The sequence below is a fragment of the Lynx rufus genome, unplaced genomic scaffold (assembly GCF_022079265.1).
Source record: "Lynx rufus isolate CCGP_SWC_20201006 ecotype Redwood Valley unplaced genomic scaffold, mLynRuf1.p SCAF_2, whole genome shotgun sequence".
Classification (NCBI taxonomy): Eukaryota; Metazoa; Chordata; class Mammalia; order Carnivora; family Felidae; genus Lynx; species Lynx rufus.
Window position 1 is genome coordinate 100,190,762 of NW_025814834.1, and position 23,127 is coordinate 100,213,888.

The 23,127-nt window shown below is 35.9% G+C and overlaps 1 protein-coding gene and 1 non-coding gene across 2 annotated transcripts in view; both read left to right on the forward strand.

Moving 5' to 3' along the window:
* DPP10 (dipeptidyl peptidase like 10) overlaps window positions 1-22,215 on the forward strand; it is a 649,764-nt gene extending 627,549 nt beyond the window's left edge. The window contains exons 20-26 of the mRNA XM_047084533.1: window positions 4,847-5,041; window positions 5,707-5,761; window positions 15,240-15,339; window positions 15,611-15,669; window positions 15,776-15,848; window positions 20,294-20,367; window positions 22,081-22,215. Coding sequence (XP_046940489.1) covers window positions 4,847-5,041; window positions 5,707-5,761; window positions 15,240-15,339; window positions 15,611-15,669; window positions 15,776-15,848; window positions 20,294-20,367; window positions 22,081-22,215 — 691 coding nt within the window. The remainder of the gene's footprint in view (window positions 1-4,846; window positions 5,042-5,706; window positions 5,762-15,239; window positions 15,340-15,610; window positions 15,670-15,775; window positions 15,849-20,293; window positions 20,368-22,080) is intronic.
* On the forward strand, window positions 21,000-21,102 carry LOC124516719 (U6 spliceosomal RNA). Its single transcript, XR_006963128.1, has one exon. It is a non-coding gene; the product is annotated as a U6 spliceosomal RNA (small nuclear RNA).
* Window positions 22,216-23,127: the final 912 nt, after the last annotated feature.

Here is a 23,127-nt window from a genome sequence, read left to right on the forward strand (position 1 = left end):
CATAAAGACTGTTTTGTCATTTTAAAGGTCTGTTAAATATCATGTATAAAACTCATCTTCCTTTCTATATTTTACTATATACCCATATCTTGAACTCTTCATCCATTCAGGCACGTGTAGTGTTGGAAGTATTGAAATAAATGAGGAGCCTGTCTCCCAAGAACTTAACCTCTAAGAAAAGCTTAGTATTAATTTTATTTTTCTACCTGTGTTAGGAAATAAATGTTGTGATCTTTCCACTGCTTAAAACAGATGTAATTGTTCTTTTACCACAGTTTTGAACAAAATTGTATGTCCCCACTCTCAGCCTTGAAACGCCCTCCTTTCTATGAGTCCCCAGAGTTTTCAGAGACAGAGAGTAAAACAAAATAGTGCAGGAAGATGACCTGAACCTAATACAATACCATATGTTAACTATACTAGAATTAAGATTTTTAAAAATTATATATAAACACTTAGATCTTAAAAAAAATTTACAAAGATGAAGATGACACTCAGAGAAAGACAAAAGGGAACAAAATAAACTGGAGCTCACCAATTCTACATGATGAAATAAATGAGTCGTGGCCCCCTCTTATTGGTGGGTGATTTGGAGTACTTCTTTGTGGTCATTCTCACTGCCACGTGTCTTACTATTTCTATCTCACTGAATAAGCAGTATTTTTTGCCTTCATTTGCAGAAAAATAATCTAGTATTTCTTGCTCAATACTTTGTGAAGAATCTCCACCCCGTTCCTGCAATTGTCTGGCTTTTTCCTTATAAGGACAATGCTTAGCATAATTCATGTTCTTTGATAACTCATCTTGAAATAGATATGCTTGTAACATACACCAAAAAAGAACAAACAATAAACCCAACTAGATGGAGAAATGTGTTAAGATCTTTGGTAATGTATTGATATCATTTTGTATTCTAACACTGAAAACTGTAAAGACAATGTTGAAGTTAAACATGGCAATTAAGAGAAAATACCAAAGGAGTGGAATTGTATTTTTTCATTGGGTATTGCAAACTTTAAGGGATTAAAGGTTTTTGTTTATAAAAATCTACAAACATTTATTAATCATTAAGTTTGAAAAATGTGCCTTATTTTAAACTGTATCTTAATTTGCCTGCCATAAAATGTCTATGATTAACATTTTGTCTACACTTACATTAGCTTTGAACTCAACTCATTAAACTGCTGTGAACAATTCAATGGGGTTCATATATAAATTGGAAAACTATTATCTTACATATCAACAAAACATTTTACAGTGTGATCTCACTCCAAAGGGTCTGTTTAGTACAGTTTTATATTTTCTTAGAAGTCTTTAGGTATCATTGGTCCATCTGACATAATACGTCATATGACATGACACATTACCTTTATCCACAGATACTGCCCAGTTTGATTTCTGCACAACTGGCCCAAAGCCTTTATATATATATATTTTTTTTTGGTTTTTTAACTGCAAGGAAATATGCTCAATATAAGCAAAACTGCTCACAAACAGAAAAGCAACAGGTTTCTACTGTGTGATAAATCTAAACACTGTTTTACATTTCTTACTATATTTGGTAAAATATTTCAAATACATTATGCCATTTAATGCACAGGAAACTCTTTGACACAAGGAAGCCAGTATTTTGCCAGTATTAAAGACAAGGACACAAAGAGTCTTTGAGCCTTAGCGTCTTGCCTATCAACATTCAGAGTAAAGTATGACCATCTGGTCATATTTTTACTAAGTTTAAAAATTGAAGTTAAGGGGCACCTGGGTGGCTCAGTCGGTTAAGCGTCCGACTTCGGCTCAGGTCATGATCTCGCGGCCCGTGAGTTCGGGCCCCGCGTTGGGCTCTGTGCTGACAGCTCAGAGCCTGGAGCCTGTTTCAGATTCTGTGTCTCCCTCCTCTCTGGCCCTCCCCTGTTCATGCTCTGTCTCTCTCTGTCTCAAAAACAAATAAACGTTAAAAAAAAATAAAAAAAAAAATTGAAGTTAATCATTGAAGTGAATCATGTTTTGCTTTCCAATATTTGCAATAAATCCCCAAGCTTCAAAATATAGTCCCTTTATTTAAACTAAAGGCTTTTCATTTTTTTAAATTTTCTTTTTTTGTGTAAATGTTCTCCATTTTATTTTTTTTTATTTTTTTTTAAATATATGAAATTTATTGTCAAATTGGTTTCCATACAACACTGAGTGCTCATCCCAACAGGTGCCCTCCTCAATACCCATCACCCACCCTCCCCCTCCCTCCCACCCCCCATCAGCCCTCATAAACTAAAGGCTTTTTAAAAGTCCTTCCATTTTAAACTTTACATGAGTATACTTTCCTTGAAAAAATCTAGGTGAACAGCCTTTTCTGTGTTCAGGTACCACAGACTGTGCTAGGCATAATGATTCATGGTACTTCTCAATGGATAGACAAGTTATATTAGTATCACCTGGGAATCTGGAAAAAATAGCAATTCTGCACTTTGTTCCGAACTAGGCAATTAGAACTCTAGCAATTAGAACAAGCACGTGGGTATGTGTAGTAAAAATTCCTAATAAACTGATCAAGAGCTAATGCTGTAAAAACTAAATTAAATTAAAAATAAAATCACAAGAAGAGTTAAAGATTGAAGACACCATGGAAAGACCAAACAGATCTAGATTTGGCTCGCAGGATCACCATTAATTATGTGACTTGGGGGGAATGGTGGGAGATCATGATTAAACACTTTCATGGCACAGTTTATTTACAGTATAGGAGAAATAATGCAGGAAATAAGCCATGCAAAAGACAACTTCATCCCCAGAAAGGTTAAATAAATTCTGGTAGTGTACAGTAAGTAAAATAATGGATCTCAAGTACTTAAACCACAAAAGACATTTTTATTACTTTAATAGGGCTGGGTATGCTAAACAATAAAAATTTATTTTATCACAGTTCTGGACAATATAAGTCTAAAGTCAAGGTGTCAGAAGATTTTATTCCTTTTGAGACCTCTCTCCTTGGCTTGCAGTTGGTTTCCCTCTTGTGTCTCTTCACAGAGTCTTTCTTCTGCCTGGTTCATGTCCCTAGGGTCTCTGTTGTGTACTAGTTTTCTCTTATAAGGATACTAGTCAGATGGATTAATGTCCTCATTTCAACTGAATCACCACTAGAAAGGCACTATCTCCAAATACAGTTACATTCTGAGACAGTAGGTGTTAGAGATTCAACATGTAGATTTTCGGAGACAAAATTTAGCCTATAAAAGCATTTAGTAAATTTTAATTGTCCTAGTTTTTTTTCCTATTTTCCTACCTCCTCCCTTACCTAACTCACTGATCTCACATGGCCCATGTATCTGTTCAGTTCTATTTGCTGCCCGGAAGTTATTTTCCTTAGCAAATTTGATAACCTAGAAGCTTGTTGATGGGGGTTAATTTATGTATTGGTATATACTGGTGCTTCTAAGCAACATATTTATATAAACAAGAAGTCAAGAGATTGGTATCCTTACAAGAGTGAATAGGGTAAAGATTTCTGGTACACAGCTCAACTAAAATTGGAGATGTTCTCAGAAAATTAGATGTTGATGCTCTTTAAATCTATCACATGGACAAATGAACGTTTGAACTATAACTATGTTTGGACCTAGATTATCTGTGATTTTATGAGATTCTGCTTTTTTTCCCTTTTCTATATTCTAGAAAGTAAAATAATAAGTACCACTGTAATTGGACATTTTAAAGTTGTACCACTTTTTCCTGCCAGAGACAATGTTCATGCTTTATAACTTGTGTGTCCTTCTTTACTTCTAGTTTTCAAATTTTTCAAACATCTGTGTCTCTCTTTTCTAGTTAACTTTAGTGATGTAAAACCATATTTCCTCAATGTATGCTTAATTTCTCCTTAGTGAGAATTCTACCACAAAAACAAATTCAGGGTATATTAATGTAGTATTTCTATTTGAGTCAGAAAGTCTTTAGGATTGTCCATTTATTGTGTCAAGAAACAAAATTCAACTGAGTAGTTTAAAGATCTAGTTGGCTTTATTCAGGATTCCTGATTTGGGTAGCATCCCCTCTAGCAAATAGAATCCCCAAGGCCTGTACAAAATGGAAGGATTTTATAGGCCGAAATGGGGTGGGACAAGAAGGGTTTTAGCAAAAGAACACAAAAGATTGTTTCAGCCCAGGTCACCTTCCATTAAGGGGAAGATGGGGGCTATGGGAGGGGTCTTAACATGTAGATTACTTCATAGTACTGAACAGGACATTCCTGATTTTCATTGGTTTAAAATTCCAGTTCTGGGAGAGGCTAGAAGTGCAATTAGGTTAGGCTTTATTAAGTTTTGGAATTTAATATAAGTGACTTCATTTTGGGTCTGTTGTCTTTTTAATGCTTGTTAAACTATTATTAAGTCTCCATAACTGGTTCTGCTAACAGATCCTTTAGCCTTTGTACACCATCTCTAAGACATTTATAAAACACACTATCTGGAAGAAATCCAATAAAGTAGGGCCCGCATGTCAACTTGATCATTGTTCTTTAGAGATGCTTATGGAAAGTTAATGTATTTTTCTTCCTTTCTCTCATTTGAAAAATGAGTTACAATAATCTCGTATGAACAGTTTTAAATCTTGTTTCATGTTTTCAGTGCATTAGAGAACTTTTCATTTGAAATTTTACAAAGGAAAATGGCATTATACTTTCAGGTTTCTTATCAAGGATTAACAGATACTTTCAGGCTTCTTATCAAGGATTAACAGAAATTTTAATAGGCAACCTGGGTCTTTTCCAAAATTTTGAAATAGTAAGTGCGAAAGCTAAAATTTCTACCACATGGTCAATTGCTCTTGTTTTGGTCCAATGTGTTGGTATTTACAGGGATGAAGAACCAGGAGGCCAGCTGGTTACAGATAAGTTCCACATTGACTGGGATTCAGTACTTGTTGACACAGATAATGTTATCACGGCACGATTTGATGGCAGAGGAAGTGGATTCCAGGGCCTGAAAATTCTGCAGGAGATTCATCGAAGGTTAGGTTCAGTGGAAGTAAAGGACCAAATAGCAGCTGTGAAGTAAGTGGGTCCGCATTTTCCTACTGTTTTTCCTTTAATGACAGAAGCTAAGTATATGATACATTACCTCTGAATCATGTACTTTAGTACAGCAATCTGTACTTTAGTGAATAGACAATTTTCTAAGTTAGTCATATAGACTTGCATTCATTTCTTCAAGTACTTTTCACTCATCACAGGTAATAAAACAATTATCGAACTTCCGCCTCCTTGGAATTAAAATTCACTTTAGATTTATAAAAATTGGAGCAACCTTAATTAAACCACTCTAGTATTTATTTACAATAACCTACAAAGTCTATTATTTCCCAGTTAACTATAATTCTTGAACTTTCACAGACACCATTCCCCCGCTGGCAGGAGTGACCTAGAAAACTAGTAGGTTCTTTAAACCAGTACACAGAAACTGGCTGGGATATTGTCAAAATGTAGATCTGTAGGCCTGAAATGGGGTCCCCAATTCGGCATTTGTATCTTCCTACCAGGTGATGCCCAAACAACTGGGCCATCACTTAGAGTAGCAAGATAAAGCTCCAACCACTAAAGTATTTCTGGTTTGACTTCTGGGTTTTATGTGTACATTTGCATGTGTGTGGGTGCCAAAAATGAATTCCCATGTGTATTTAACTCAAGAAAATATAACGGTTTTTTTTTCCTCATTGCAGATTTCTACTGAAACAGCCATACATTGATTCCAAAAGATTAAGCATTTTTGGAAAGGTAAATAGAAATGTTATGCATATGTATATAAGCACACAGATTTACATATGTGTATTATACATATATAGGTATATACATGTGTTTGTATGTGTGCATATATAATTTCCCCATTTTACTATAATCTCTCTGTACCATTCTTTAAAATGTAATATTATAATTAATACTATATACATTCAGTCATTTATTAATCCAGCAATTATCTATAATCCAATTGGTGCTGGTATTATAAGTAGAGCAGCAACTAAACAACAACAACAAAATCTGTTTTTGTAAAGCAGATCTTCTAGAAAGAACTTGATAAACACATAAATGCAAAACATGGTTTCATATAGCATGAAGTCTTACAAGGAAACCAAAAAACAAAAAAAGTGGACACAAGTTAACTCTAGAAAGGGCTAATGTTCTTAGATTAAGGAGTCAAGTAAGGCCCCTTGGATTAAGTGATATTTAGGCTGATACCTGAATAACAAAAGGGAGCCAATCGTACCAATCTCTTGAGGCAGGGTGTTCTCTATAGAAGGATCAAGTACCACAGCCTTAGGGATGACTTACATGGCTCAGAAACTGAAAGAGGACCAATATTCATAATTAGGTCTTTGTGGTGTTTTCTGCGTGATATTTACTTCTCATTGCAGTAATTTTACGTCAGGTCCAATATCATTTTCACAGTGTGGATAGAGACTCCACATAGATACTCACTGAGCACCTAGTTTATGCATATCACTAGGCTAGACACTATACAGGTACTAAAATGAAAGGAGGGAGGTCTAGTACTATTTTAGTTTGGAGACAAAGAAAATTATTGGTGTTCATGGATTTAAATATAAAACAAGTTTTACTATCCATAAGTGAACTCAGAGATACAGGACCAGAATAACCGACAGTTTCACTGGGCATAAATTTTTGTGGTATTCACTGACAAATAGGTATATGGAAAGCTATTTAACAAATGAATAAATTGTAAATCAGCCCAAACCACCACCACTCTCCCCTGACTTCAGATACCTGCAGTGTACCATGTCTTTGCTTTATTGTATTCTTGCCCTTCACAATATTCAAGAGATTGACAGGGACAATGCTTCTCTGACACAAGTACAAATAAATAAATGAAAACCTACCCCTATACATTATTTAATATTGATTTTATTTTTGAGAGAGAGAGACAGAGCATGAGTGGGGGAGGGGCAGAGAGCGAGGGTGACACAGAATCTGAATCAGGCTCCACACTCCATGCTGTCAGCACAGAGGTCAATGCGGGGCTGGAAAAGCAAGAACCCGTGAATTCATTACCTCAGCCAAAGTTGGGTGCTTAACGAACTGAGTCACCCAGGCGACTCCCCCCCTCATCATTACTAAGAAAGATATTAGCAAAATAATGGAAATGTCTAAGAAAGTGATCATTCCAAAGAAATGGAAACTCTCAACAAATTAACAAGCGCACAGTGAAGACTTATCACATGCGAGAGCATGGATGAACCTTGAGGACACTGTGCTCAGTGAAGTGAACCAGTCATAGAGTGACAAATACTGTGTGGTCCCACTTACATAAAATATCTAGAGTAGTCAATTTCATGAAGACAGAGAGCGGAATGGTGATTACCAAGGGCTAGGTGGAGGGGAAAAATAAAGTTTGTTGCTTAATAGGTAATGGGATCTCAGATTTGGAAAATGAAAAAGTTGTAGAGATTTGTTTCACAATACAGACACTAGACAAGACACAATACACTACACACTACTGAACTGTGCACCTAAAAGTGGTTAAGTTGGTAATACTATATTAGGTGTTTGTTACCACATACACAGCGCATAAAATTGACAACATTTTACTCTTTAATGGTCCTGAGATATGTAATAATTTACAAAGGACTTATGGAAATTTAGATTCAAAAGGTTGTAAAATGCCTTATAGAAAAAGTCAAACATAAATTGGATAGTGAAAGTCATTCAGCAAGTAGAGGACAAGGAGAAGGCTCTCAGGTAAATGTTCAAAGAACATGAAATAAAATAATTGACTATAATTAAGGCTCATATAAAGGAATGAAAAGTGACAAAACCAAAAGGAAGTCTTGGCACAGACCTTAGAAAGTCCTTCATATTAACTAGAAAGCTGAGTGCTAGTCTATAAATAGGAAGAAATAAAGCTCTAGGCCTCAGATTTAGAAGTTTAAAATCCCATATTTATCATTTTATTAGGGGGCTGATGAACCTCAGGGTAATTGACAGTCTAAATCTATGAAAGACTGACATAGGATATAAACAAAGAAATATAATTAGATTTTAAATGGAAAAAAATGTTCCATTTCCAATTAACCAAATATGCCTATCTGTGACTGAATTATAATTTAGAAGGTGGCTTTCTGAGCATACAAAGGAACATTGTTAGCTTCAAGACTCTTAAGTCTTGTAATTTTTTTTTTTCTTGGAATGTACTTGTTTTGTTTCCATATCAAATAAAACAATCCTAAACTCATAAAATTGGCTGGGGTCTAATCGTCTTGGTTTTCTGGAATTAGATTGTAAACATATCTGGGGCTGTTTCTTTCTCTGTTGGAAAATTTTAATTAATATTTAAATTGATTTAATCAATACAAGACTATCAAGATTTTTCCATTTCTTCTGAAGTCAGTTTTAGTACTTTTAAAATAATTGTTTCCATTTCATATATGTTTAAAGACTATTTTTAAAGCATAGTATATACTGTCTTACTATACGTTTAATCATTTCACTGTGGTGATAAGGTCTCATTTGACTCCCAGTTTGGTTTATTAGTGCCTTTCTGCCTTTGCTTGTCTTAGGTTGCATGCACACTCTCTCTTACTTGCTCTTTTCTCCCTGCTTGACTCCCTTCCATCCCCCATCCCACCTCCTTTTTTAATGAACCATATTTTGGCTTAGCTGTTCTCATCTTTGTATTCAATTTCCCTAATTTCTGCCCTTACCATCATTATTTTCTTTCTTCTACTTTTTAAATCTATTTTGTTCTTAAATTATTGAGTTGAATGTCTAGCTTATTAACTTTCAGCAGTCTTCCTTTCATTTGAGTCACAAAATCCCTTTGCATTAGTCCCTCAGGTTTTTCCCACCAGTGCCAATAGGTGGCTATCCCCAGAACCTAACCTAACCTTACATAATGTGTCATAATTTTAATGTTCATTCTATCAAGAAATTATATCTAAATGTTAATGGTAAGAAAACTTCTAGAAAAAAAATTCTCACTTATATGTTAAAAAAAAAAAGGAAAAGACTAACTATATGAATTGAAAATGGATGGCAAAATTCAAAACCTATAAACATGATACATAGAATGGATATTGCTATGATTACCAGGCTACATCAATGGGGAATAAAATTAATTCATTCCATAAACATTTATCAAGTGTGTACTATGTGCCTAGTATGTCTGAATGTGTTGGACATACAGCAGTCACAAAAACAAACAAGCTTTCTTGAATTTCTAGTTCAGTGAGTAAAGATAAATAAAAGACAACTTACTTAGTACAATATATGAAATGTCAGTTAATGATAGGACAATTCAGAAAAATAAAGCAGAGAGGCAGATAGGTGGCCCAAGATAAAGATAAGGTAGCAATTTTCATTCATAGGACAGGAAAGATTTCACTAGGAAATCATGTTTGATCTAAGTCAGGGAAATTTGAGGACGCAAGAAACACAGATATCTAGGAACGAAAAAATATATATATAAAGAAAGAAAAAGAAAAGTATAAACACAGGAATATGGAAACTTGTTAAAACTTTACTTAGGGAGGTAATTATTTAAAGCTATAAAATATTCTCCATTGGGATAGGTCTTGTTACTAACATGGAGTCACTTCTAAAAGGTTGAAGCTTTTAATATATAGAATATGAAGGAAACAATCAAGGCAGAATTGTAAGAATTGTGATAAAATTTGTGATCACATTAAACAAATTAAGATTTAATGCAAAATGAAACTGCAATAAACTGTTACTCCTAACGTGCAGTATTTTTATTTCAAATTAATTCATTGTGTACTATAAGTGATATGTGGTTTACAAAGAATCACGAATCTAAGGATAGGAAATATCTTTTTTGTTGTTAATTTTTTTATTCTTTATTTTTGAGAGAGCAGGGAGCAAGCACAAGTGGGGGAGGGGCAGAGAGCGAGAGAAAGAGAGAGAGAGAGAGAGAGAGAGAGAGAGACACACACACACACACACACACACACACACACACACACACAGAATCCCAAGCAGGCTCCAGGCTCTGAGCTATCAGCACAGAGCCTGATGCAGGGCTCAAACCCAAGAGTCCTGAGATCATGACCTGGGCTGAAGTCAGATGCTTAACTGACTGAGCCATCCAGGCGCCCCAGGAAATATCTTTTTTTTAATTCTATCAGTATATCTTTTTGACTATTCATGAACTCTGTCAGGAATACTCAAAAAACTCAATGATTATCTTAAAACACAAGGCACATGAAAATGTTAGTCCTCAGTAAAATGGTATTACAGACTCCACTGCCTGCTCCTCTAAGTCCATCTACCTATTAGATTCAGTTTCTTCCACTATGGGTATATCTTTTTTAAGATAAAAAAAATCTCAGGAAACATTTCTATACTTTAAATGCACCGGACAACAACTTATAAAAGATAGATTCTAATGCTAAAATGCTTTGCAAATGGAAAGGACATAACAATGAATGGAAAAATACGATCACTGAGAAACCAATGAAATGACAGACAGCACAATTGAACAGAGCAGCTTAAGTATTAACTACTTTTGATCTATAGCAAATAAAAAACACCCCCTATTTGATTAAATCAATATGATGACCCACATTTTCTGGCATCTTCCTGATAGTTGTTCTGATAATTAAAGTTATAATACTGTATCCAGCTAGAACTTATATCTGATTTCCACCCTCTTCCAGAATGTATTTTCTCAGAACTCTTTCATGATCTATTCTTGCATTCAGTGAATAAATATAAAATGGCAGAGAGGAAGGTGAGCAATTAAAATTTAATTTATTCTAACGCCTCCCAGTGTTTATTTTTCTTTTAAAAGTAGAAGTTATTTTGTTGAAATAAATCAAATTAAAGCAGTATTTTGGGGTTAGGTTTTTGAATGCTATAGAGAGAATTTTATTTAACAGCTTTCACTATCATTAAGTCTTAAAGAGTATTTAGCTTCATTAATCTCAAATTTTCATGTAAAAAGTGGTAAAATGTAACTCTTTGGGCAGCAACAATGATTTACAGCCCTGGTTTCACTTTAGAATCACACGGAAAACCCTACAGCCCATTCTCCATAGATTGAACTGTTTTCGAGAACATTGATATATATGTTTAAATCTCCACTGGTTGGGGCGCCTGGGTGGCGCAGTCGGTTAAGCGTCCGACTTCAGCCAGGTCACGATCACGTGGTGCGTGAGTTCAAGCCCCACCTCAGGCTCTGGGCTGATGGCTCAGAGCCTGGAGCCTGTTTCCGATTCTGTGTCTCCCTCTCTCTCTGCCCCTCCCCCGTTCATGCTCTGTCTCTCTCTGTCCCAAAAATAAATAAACGTTGAAAAAAAAAATTAAAAAAAAATAAATCTCCACTGGTGTAGGAATGCTGACTGAAGCTAGGGAGATGTTTGGGCAGGGATAGTCATTATATTATTATATCGTAAGAACTTGTTATTGAAAATGTGGAGCAACAGCCTAGGCATCCCCTGGAATCTACTGAATTAGAATAGGCATTTTAACAAGATCTCCAAGTGATTTGAATGAACTTTCGAATTGAAAGGCATTGTTCTGGAATCTGCCCCTTCTCTGGAAGACACCATTCTATTTAATTCCTGGAGAGAATCAGACTGAGATTTATGGGAAATGGGAGTAAAAAACAAACAAAAAAGCATAATACCAATTTATTAATTTCTATTAGTAAATTGTGATGTATAGCTGTTCTGTGGATTGGAATATTCACCCATTCTCTCAAAGTAGTCAGGTTATATAAACAACCAAATTATTATCAATTGAAGGTCTGCTGTAATTCCATTGTGGAACTAGAACCAGAAAAGTTATCAACAGAGGTGTGCATCAACTGAGATACATTTTTCACTGTGGAAACAGTGTTGCCCCATGGGACATACTTGAAACCTCTTGGGTTGCAACATCTTGGTCTTACCTCCCTGATCAAGAACAAGGAACAATATGCTGGAAAAGCTCCCTTTAAGGACAGAACTTTTAGGGGTTTTCTACACTTTTGCTCTATAATAGTTACTTACTTACTTGCTTTGCAGAACTCATCCCATCCCTGCATATTTCTGAAGGGGAGAATATGCCATCCCAGAAAATGCCTCTTTGGCATAAGGATTATTTTGAGCTGATTCTTTTAAAAAACAGCAGACACAGGAGAAGCTTTGGAAACAGAAGTTACTCTTTTGTAAGAGACATTTACATTTATAAAGGAAATCTCCGTTTGTGTCTCCCTCCCTGAACCAGGATGAGAAGACTGACTCTAAATCATAAAGAAACCCTTATTAACAGAAGGCACTGACTGCAAATCAGACTTAAATCTGCCTAACCAACCTTATCCTTGTTTATAGTTCTTTTCCTGGTAACCTCCCATAACAGCTCCCTCCAACATCTATCTTTCTTTCTTTTTCTTTTTTAATGTTTATTTATTTTAAAAGAGAGTGAGAAAATGTGTATGAGTGTGGGGGGGGGATGAGAGAGAGAGAGAGAGAGAGGGAGGGAGAGAGAGAGAGAGGGAGGGAGAGAGAGGGAGAGAGAGGGAGAGAGAGGGAGAGAGAGGGAGAGAGAGGGAGAGAGAGGGAGAGAGAATGCCAGGCAAGCTCGGTGCTGTCAGTCCACAGCCTGATGTGGGGCTCAATCTCAGGAACTGAACCATGAGATCATGACCTGAGCCAAAATCAAAAGTCCTGTGCTTAACTGACTGAGCCACCCAGGCACCCCACGCTCAACATCTTTCTTTTGCCTTTGGCTAAAGATGGTATTTAAGGTGGTGGCTTGGGCCATTTTTAAGGAGTTATTCAGTTTCACTGGGTATCTCCCATGTGTACATGAGGTATGCATGTTAATAAACATTTTTTCTCTTTTTTTCCTTTTTTTTTTTTGAGAGAGAGAGAGGGAAAGAGGGCACACAAGAGGCAGAAGAAGAGAGAGAGAGAGAACCCCAAGCAATATGCCCAGTTCAATTCCACGACTGTGAGATCATGACCTGAGCCGAAATCAAAAGTTGGACATTCAACTGAGCCACACAGGCACCCACCCCAATTGTTTTTTCTCTTGATAATCTTTTATTACAAGGCATCAGCAATGAATTCAGAGGATTGAGGGAAATTGTTCTTCCTTTCCACTTCTTTCTTTATATGTGTTAACACTCTTAAGCCTACTACTTCTGAATTTTGCTGACCTAAGGATATTTTTATATCTTACAAAAAGAATGAGTAAAGGCACTCTGTGATGGCTTACGTCTATAAAGGATAATTTTACATCCCTTAGTTCCCAATTGTTGGAGAAGCTTTGCTCAAGCTTCTGGGTACTAGCCAACTAATCTAGGACAAAACGGACATGGGCAAAGGATGAAAAATCATTTTCCCTCTACCCTTCTGAACTCTTGTCTAAGACCCCTGTAATAAAAGACAGATCCACAAGAGAAAAACAAGTTTATTGACATGTACACCTCACGCATGTATACATGGGACATACCCAGGTAAAGTGAGTAACTCTCTCAGGTGAGTTTAGAATTCAGGCTTACATACCATCTTAATAGGGAAAGGGGAGTGGGATATAGGCCTTTTAGGAGACTGATTATTAGCAAAGATGAATGGGCCCTTAGAAGAACAGATAGGAAATGTGATACTCTGTGACAATCTCTCCAGGTGTGTTGTGGACTTCTAGTGACAAGAGTCAATCTTCCTTAGTTGATGACACTCCCAGGAAGGGGATCTATGACAATTGAGTTCTTTCTGGAGGATCTGTCTTTAGGCAGATAGCGGGAGTTCAGAGAAAGGCTTTCCCTGTCATTTGTTATTCTCCAAGTGCCTGCAGCTCAAAATAATCAATAGGCAAAGTGGCATATTTTGGGGTGGCATATTCTGCTACTCTTTGTTCTCTCAGATACTTCGGTAATCTCTGACTGCATTTAGGACTTTGATGTCAATCATCCCAATTTTTAAATAATAGTCCAAATAAGCATAAATGAGATTCTGTATTTCACATCTCAAGAATTTAGTGCAGATAGCAGATGACTATTGCATAGGACAACACTAATATCATCTGGTAATCTTTAAAGTAGACCTCATCATGAACAAATTACATCAGAATTTCTGAGGCTAAGGCCTGGGTATTCATTGTTTTTGTATCTCCCAGGATACTCTGATATCTAGCAAGATGAAGAACACTGCTCAGAGTACAGCTAAAAATTAATTTATAAAATGAATATATAACTCAGTAGGTCATTCCCTTAGCCCAAATCTATTAAATTGTTAAAATCTCTTCTGGAATTTTCCTGGACAAATCATGGACTACAAAAGAAAACTGGACATCTTGATTTTTTTTTTTTTTAAGAATTTAAATTAGTTCAGGGTGCCTGAGTGGCTCAGTCGGTTAGGCGGCCAACCTCGGCTCAGGTCACGATCTCACGGTCCATAAGTTCGAGCCCTGCGTTGGGTTCTGTGCTGACAGCTCAGAGCCTGGAGGCTGTTTCAGATTCTGTGTCTCCCTCTCTCTGACCCTCCCCCGTTCATGCTCTGTCTCTCTCTGTCTCAAAAATAAATAAACGTTAAAAAAAATTTTAATAAAAAAATAAAAAAAGAATTTAAATTAGTTCAAAAGCTTTGCAGGAGGACATTTAAAAATTAAATTTGAAAAATAATCCAACTCACGTAACTAGTAATATTATTTATCAATCTCATTTCATTCAAATAGTGAATTGTGTGGGACTGAAAGCAGAATCTGTATTTGTGAAAACAGATTATAAATATTTAATTCTTATTTCCTATTTCTACATAACCATCATTTTTAAATATTTCACTAAATATACATATGTAATTTGCTGAAAATGATGTACGAGTTAATAAGGGCTATATTTCCCTAGCTTTGAATGAATTGGAGTTGTTCCCAAATATACTACATGAGATGAGAAAGCAAACATTGGACACTGGTGATATATAATTAATTTTATATTTTCCCTAAAGTTATTAAAATAGCTTGTTAAAAATTTAAATTATTTTCCTTTTTCAGCTGTACAAAGTGTATCTTACCGTATTCTTTCCTCAAGTCTGAGACATCAGAAGACATTCTGTTATGCATATTACCAAATAGTGATCAAAAGCTAAAATTATCTCCAGGGATAAGTGATGCGCACGCACACACACACACACACACACACACACACACACGCAAGCACACACACACGCAAGCACACACACACGCAAGCACACACACACAACACACGCGTTATTATTATTATTATTTTTTTTAATTTTGCCAGGGGTATGGTGGCTATATTGCATCAATGATCTTAAAATCAGATGAAAAGCTTTTTAAATGTGGATCAGTGATTGCACCCATCACAGACTTGAAGTTGTATGGTGAGTACTTCCTACAAATTGACCTAATGTATTGATTTGTAAAAAAAAAAAAAAAAAAAAAAAAAAAAAAAAAAAAAAAAAAAGAAAATTCCAATGCAGAAGAGCTCAGTTGACCTCACTTATTGTGTGCTATCAGAGATGTTTTCAGCTGTTTATCACCTCACTGATTCAATCAATTTTACTGGAACATATGAAATGTAGAAATCAAATAATGAAATAAGCTAGTCAAATGATTTTTAAATTCTAAAATTTCTGTTTTCTTGGGTCACAGCCTCAGCATTTTCTGAAAGATATCTTGGTATGCCATCTAGGGAAGAAAGCACATACCAGGTAACAAAATTTAAAATAATCAAGAAAGAGTATACTTGTTCTAAAAATTCAGTCAAATTACAAATATAAGTAGATCTATATAGAGATATTTGTGCTTTCCTTATAGGCATCCAGTGTCCTCCATAATATTCATGGCTTAAAAGAAGAAAATATATTAATAATTCATGGGACTGCTGACAGTAAGTATCGTATTTGCTGCTACTGCTTGATGGGGTCTGACCTTGAACAAAGGGGTACATCTATGAACTTACTTACAAAGGACCCTGTAAACTTTCTGAAGGTAATAGCAGAGGATAGTGGCACAAAGAAGTCAATTTGTGATAGGGAGTAGGAAGAAGGAAGTCAAGACCAAGAGAAAAGCAAGTTGTGAGTCTCAATGACAACACCATCCAATAAAAATTTCTGGGATGATGGAAATGTTCTGTACTTGTGCTGTGGAACACTACAGCCACCAGCCACATATGGCTCTTGAGCACTTGAAATGCGTTTAATATGATCAGGAACTGAATTTTAAATTGTTTAATTCTAATTAATTAAAAATTTAATAACCGCATATGGCTGGTGACTGCCACTGTGGCGTTACTCAGCACACTTCAAATGGAAACTAGCTGAGAAAACAACATGATAGCAAAAAGATGCCAGCACTGAGATAAAATTCTGATGAGATCACTCATTTAAAGTTAACACAAAAACTTTCTAAAGAGCCCTTTTATATCACTTCTCCTTTTTTCATCACTTTAAACACTGGATATGGATGTGATTGATATTACTAGTAATAAATATAATTTTATATTCTCTTTGAAGTGTTTAGGGTTCAAAGAATTTATATATATATTTATTATTTTATGTGATACTTTACAACAGAAGGCTGAGTATTTATAGCTCCATTCACAGATGAGAAAAATCAATTTCAAGGAGGAAACTGATTTAACAAAGGCTGTGTGGCTCGTGAGCAGAGTCAAAGCCTTGAATCAGTATTTCCTAACACCTGAACTTGATTTTGTTGGTCTACCCTGCCCTGACTCTGTAGTTTTACCCTAATTTACAGACAATATCCCTAAAAAGGTCTTATAGCAAAGACTATATAAGCTGTTTACCTTAACTTAAAGTATGCCAGGACATGATTAGAGTGTAGATCAATACTGATGTATGTATGTGTGTGTGTGTGTGTGTGTGTGTATGCATATATATATATATACACACACACACGTGTTTATATATATATATATACACACACACGTATATGTATATAAATACAGTCTACAGCATGTAACGTATGTGTATATAGTGTGTATATATAGTGTATACTTCAAATACACACACCACATATAATGTATTATTCACTACATAAATTTACATAGTGTGTGTATATTTGAATAAACAGGTAAATGGACGAGAAGAAACAAATCACCCTTAGGTATGATTCCAAATAATTTATGTAGGTACACTCCCTCAAGGAAGCAAAGCTTAACTCTCCTCTCTTACCCCTTAAGAATGGGTTGTACTTGGGGCGCCTGGGTGGCGCAGTCGGTTAAGCGTCCGACTTCAGCCAGGTCACGATCTCGCGGTCCGTGAGTTCGAGCCCCGCGTCGGGCTCTGGGCTGATGGCTCAGAGCCTGGAGCCTGTTTCCCATTCTGTGTCTCCCTCTCTCTCTGCCCCTCGCCCGTTCATGCTCTGTCTCTCTCTGTCCCAAAAATAAATAAACGTTGAAAAAAAAATTAAAAAAAAAAAGAATGGGTTGTACTTAGTGATTTGCTTCTAAAGAGTACTGTACGGAAAAGGGGGAAAAGAGTGACTTTACAAGAGAGAAACTCAATAAATAACATCTCAGCCAGGTGATCAAGTAATGTTGATGGTTTGCACCTTTGACATCACTTCATGAGAAAGGCATTCTCTATGGTCTTGTCCCAAAAACCCATTACCTCAGTCTACCCACGAGAAAAACATTAGACAAACCCAAATGAGGTATATTCTGCCAAACATTTGACCTGTACTCCTCAGAATTGTCAATGTCATCAAAAACAAGTCTGACGATTTCTCATAGATCAGAAGAGGTTAAGGAGTCATGATATCTAAATGTTTCTTAATTGTAACAAATGGGCCATAATAATGTGAGATGTTAACAATAGGGGGATTTGGGTAAGGGACATACATGGACTCTCTGTATGGTCTTTTCAACTTTTCTGAAAATCTGCAACAATTATAAAATTTTAAAAAATACTTAGATGACCTCATACCTGTGTTGGGTTAAATATAGGAAAAAGAGGATAAACATTTTGACAGATTAGAATCTTGTTCTAAGGTATTAAGATCTTACATGTATATTAATAGTGGCAACAAAAAATAGAAATCGAGTGTTGAGTATATGTCAGAAAATATGTCCAAAGCTTTTAAGATTACACTATCCTTTTTTCACAAAAATGTTGCATAACAGGTATGATTACTCTTATTTAACTGATTGGGGAAGTAAATATTATGGAATGTATCTAACCTGCCAAATATCACACAACTACTAATTCATAGAAAGGGGGTTTGAATCTGTCATGAAGGCTCATTTTCATTGTGCTCTGAATGTCAGTTGTGAGAATAAGTTCTCTTGGGTGTTAAATTATTTTACATCTTGTCATTACCCTAGAATGTATTAGTGCTATCCAAATGTCTCAGTCAATGTGTTGCAGCTATTAAAGAAAATCATGTTCTTCCTGTCTGACTCAGTCATGGATCTGGGTTTTCACCCCACTGATAAAATGCTAGCAGAGGTTCAGCACCGGCCACTTCAGAGGAAAAGCACCTGTACGTGCACGCACACGCACGCACACACACACACACACACACACACACACACAACTCATACACCCACCACATACATACACCTCATAAGGGCCTGGTGGATTATAGGTGCTCAATGGCATTGTAATGGTACTATTATTAATATTATCCCCAAAAACTATCAACAAATTAGTTCACAAAGACAATCAGACCCTTAATACTCCTGTTTTAGGATGGGGGCTAGTGATAAATTCCAACAGGATTCACACCAGAAACTAAACAAAAAAAAATCTAACTGGAAGATATATTTGTACATTTATCTTCTCAGCTGAATCCATACAGTGAAATGACAGAGTCCTTTTCAAACTTTTTTTTCGATAATAAACAACTGAGCTCTGTTAGGGATCGTTTTACCTCAATCATTGTCCCCGCCCCCCCCCCCATCAGCATTTCTCGTAACTCTTATATTTACAGGGAGATTTTCAAACTTACTTAGAAGTAACATGATGGGGTGCCTGGGTGGCTCAGTCGGTTGAGCGACCGACTTCGGGTCGGGTCATGATCTCACCGTTCATGAGTTCGAGCCCCGCATCAGGCTCTGTGCTGACAGCTTGGAGCCTGGAGCCTGCTTGGGATTGTGTCTCCTTCTCTCTCTGCCTCTCCCCCACTCACACTTTGTCTCTCTCTTCTTCAAAAGTAAATAAACATTAAAAAAAATTAAAAAAAAAGAAGTAACATGGTCTTAACAGAAGACCATGGGGGAGGGGAAGGAAAAAAAAAAGTTAGGGAGGGAGCCAAACCATAAGAGACTCTTAAAAACTGAGGGTTGATGGGGGAGAGGAGGGTGGGTGATGGGTATTGAGGAGGGCACCTGTTGGGATGAGCACTGGGTGTTGTATGGAAACCAATTTGACAATAAATTTAACATAAAAAAAAAGAAGTAACATGGTAATACTCTAAGTACAAAAGGAAGAAGTTGAAAAAGATCTTGGGTAGATTTTAAAAAGATTTAAATTATCTTTTCGAATCTTTTATTGTCTGCTATGTAGTAGGATTAAGCAGCATCATAGAATTAGAGCAATGAAGAAGATTAAACTATTTAAGTCCGACCTAGTTTGATAAAGACACTTAAAGGTTAGCTTAAAAGTTATTTAAAGAAATTTAAAGATGCACAAAGTATAGGAATAAATAGCCAGGCAGCATCTGAGCAAAGTGCTGCACAAAGAGGTTTGAGTGCTCCATCTGTCTTCAGAGCTAGTTAGGGCAATTTACACAGCCCCAATCTACTGTGCCGTGTATTTCAGAGTTTTGGACCTCAGGTTCAGGCAGAGAGGGAAGACAGAAGGAAACAGGAGAAACCTGTATGATCCCCATTAAATACTGAGTCCTTCAATAATGAGATGTAGAGTCTAATTTCTTAACATGGAATAATTTTTTCCAATTTAAAATAAAACAAAATGTCAGTATCTGACAGAGACTGGGCCCCAGTAATCCTCAGAGAGGAACGGAAAGATGGTTTGCTATATTATCATACAGATAGATATTCAGTGTGTTAAATAGTTGTAATGATATAACATATTTGAATTAGAAATAAACAAATGATAAAGTAAATTTAAATACCATCCATTACAATAAGTACAGCCTCAGTAGTAGCTCCTGTGTCAATCTATTTTTTTGTAATGTTTAGTATTTTTTTTTCATAAACCTCAAAGTTTTATCAGCATCGTATCTTACTGGCTTTCGAGTTGATGTGCAATGTATGTGAGGTAACATAATCTCTTTAAAAAATGATTTAAAACGTTCTGATCCTAACAAATGTATCTGCATTGAATAATATAATTTAATTTCTTACAGCAAAAGTCCATTTCCAGCATTCAGCAGAATTAATCAAACATCTAATAAAAGCTGGAGTGAATTATACTATGCAGGTAAGCCACTTTTTCACAAGACTGTTTTCCTACCTTGGTTTTTTAGTTTGGGATACAGAACACAGCTTCTGTACTCTGTCTCCCATGGTATTATTTTTAACCGTGATTTTTACGTATCAAAGATTGTGGGCTGTTTTCCCGTTACCATGCTGAGAAGGTAGATCAGCTCATGCTTGATAACTAAATTGAATAAACTTCCAAAAGCATCTTTTTCCTCTCTGACTTTTATCTCTATCATGAATAATGAATTGTCTTAAAGGCTTAATGTTCTATTTCCCTTCTAGTCCCTTTATCATCTATTACATGCGCAACCACATATAGTAAATGGTATCAAAGACTTACTTTATAGTGATCACTGGGCTAGATGGATCAATACGACAGATCTTACACCTTTAAGGAACTTTCAGTCTGAGGGAGGAGTCACAGAAGGGGGAAAAGAAGTGATTTTCATTTTTCAGCATTTTAAAGAACCAAAAGTAGTTCAACATTTCTACAACGCAGGTACCAGGGTTAGGATGATGACCCATGGAGATGTAGAGATAGACAGATGGTAGGTCATGCCACAATACGAAGGAGCAGGAGGCTTTCGTCACAGCAGTGAGGCACCATCTAAAAAAGTCATACTTAGATACTTGCTTCAGCAGCACATATACTGAAACTGGAACAATACAGAGAAGATTGGTAGGGCCCCTGCACAAAGATGGCATGCAAATTCATGAAGCATTCTATATTTTTTGTATGAAACTGCTGAATTACTGTGCTGTGCATCTGAAACCAACATAATACTGTAAGTCAACTGGAATTAAAATAAAAACTTGAAAATATTAAAAAAGTAAAAAATAAGCGATGTCATGTTAATAGTAAAAGTAATAAAAAGTTTAAAAAATAAAAAAAATAAAAACTTTACACCCAGGAATTGACAAATATTCGTATTTGTAATTTTAGAAAAATTACTAATGTCTTTTATATTGGAGGGGTCACGGTCAAAATAAAATTTGTACCGGACAAGATTAAACAGACAAGGAAGACTTTATTTAAGACTATTGCAAAAGGGGAGAGAAATTAAATCTTTTGAAATAGAGGGCTGGAGAGTATTTAATAACTGAGGTGGAGGGAATCATAGGTCATCTGTGTGTGGTAATTCACCTTACCAAAAGGCAAAGTAAACTTTGTTTATGACAAAAGGGAGTTTTACAACCTGGAGGAGGGTTTATCCCCTTCAATATTTACATTTAGGAGAAATGGCTTTTAGGTCCTTGAGAAGGACATTTCCTAAATTGTAAAAGTGGCACTACTGAAGAAGATTTACATACAAAGGGACAGAGAATTTACAAAATTGCGAGTTTTCTAGAGGGAATGCTCTTAAGAAAAGAAAGGTCAGGGCCCTATAGTTGGGAAGAAACTTTAAAATTTAGTCAAGCTGAGGGGAATTTTAGTGTTGTCTTAGCCAACACGAACACAGAGAGCTCTACTTTTTTTGACCAACGAATTTTAATTTAAATACATAGAAAATTGTATTTTATCTCAATTATTACCATGGGATTATAATTACAAAAAGAAAAGCTGGGCACAAAGAACTCAAGAGTTAAATTAGGTTAGATTTTGGTCAGATATTACTTTCCAAAGTTCCCTTGCCATTGGGCTAAAGGAATGAATTCTGAGGGACAGTATCTATTTGGTAACTTTAAATCTCTTCCTCCCTCAATATCTTAGATCTACCCAGATGAAGGTCATAACATATCTGAGAAGAGCAAGTATCATCTCTACAGCACAATCCTCAGATTCTTCAGTGATTGTTTAAAGGAAGAAATACCCGTGTTACCACAGGAACCAGAAGAAGATGAATAACGGACCCTATTTATATAGAACTGAAGGGGATATTGAGGCTCAATGGAACCTAACCAAGAGACTGTAATATTGTACATGCTCCAGAATTCCAAGGGCAGCTTAAGGAGGTGACACTGGAACAGCACACTCAGAGACAATGAACTAGAATTTGAAACCAGATGTCCAAGTCTACTGTGTTGCTAAGGGTGCAGAACCTGTTTCTTTGTGTAAGGAAGGTCTAAGGGTTGGTTTCCTGGGAGAAATTAGTTTTGCATTAAAGTAGGAGTAGTGCATGTTTTCTTCTGTTATCCCCCTCTTTGTTCTGTAACTAGTTGCTCTCATTTTAATTTCAGTGGCCACCATCATCTTTGCATAGGATGCACACTTACTTATCAGTACCACACCCCTGATCTTTGATGGCTGAGCTGCAATCTAACACCTTACTGTATCTTTACAAGTGCAATTCCTTCATTGTCTATTATTATGCTTACGAAAATATTCAGTTAATAAAAAACAGAGTATTTTATGTAATTTCTGTTTATAAAAAGACATTATTAAATGGGTCAAGGGTCATGTAGAAATACGGATTTCAGCACCTTCCAAAGTTCAGCCAGTTATCAGTAGATACAGTATCTTTAAAACAACACACGAGTGTATGTCTCACAATATATAGACACACGTGTGCATATACAGTCAATAAATCTATCTTTACATGTTATTCATGCTACAAAGGATAAACTTCTGATGAATTACAAGAGATGCTCTTTTACAGGCTGTAATGGATGCTTTGTTTAATGAGCCAAATATGATGAAACATTTTTTCCAATTCAGACTCTAGCTGTTGCTTTCCTATAAATGTTTGGGTTGTGTTTGGTATCGTTTTTAGTGGTTACTAGTTTTCTAGTTGCAATTTAATTTTTTGAATATGATACC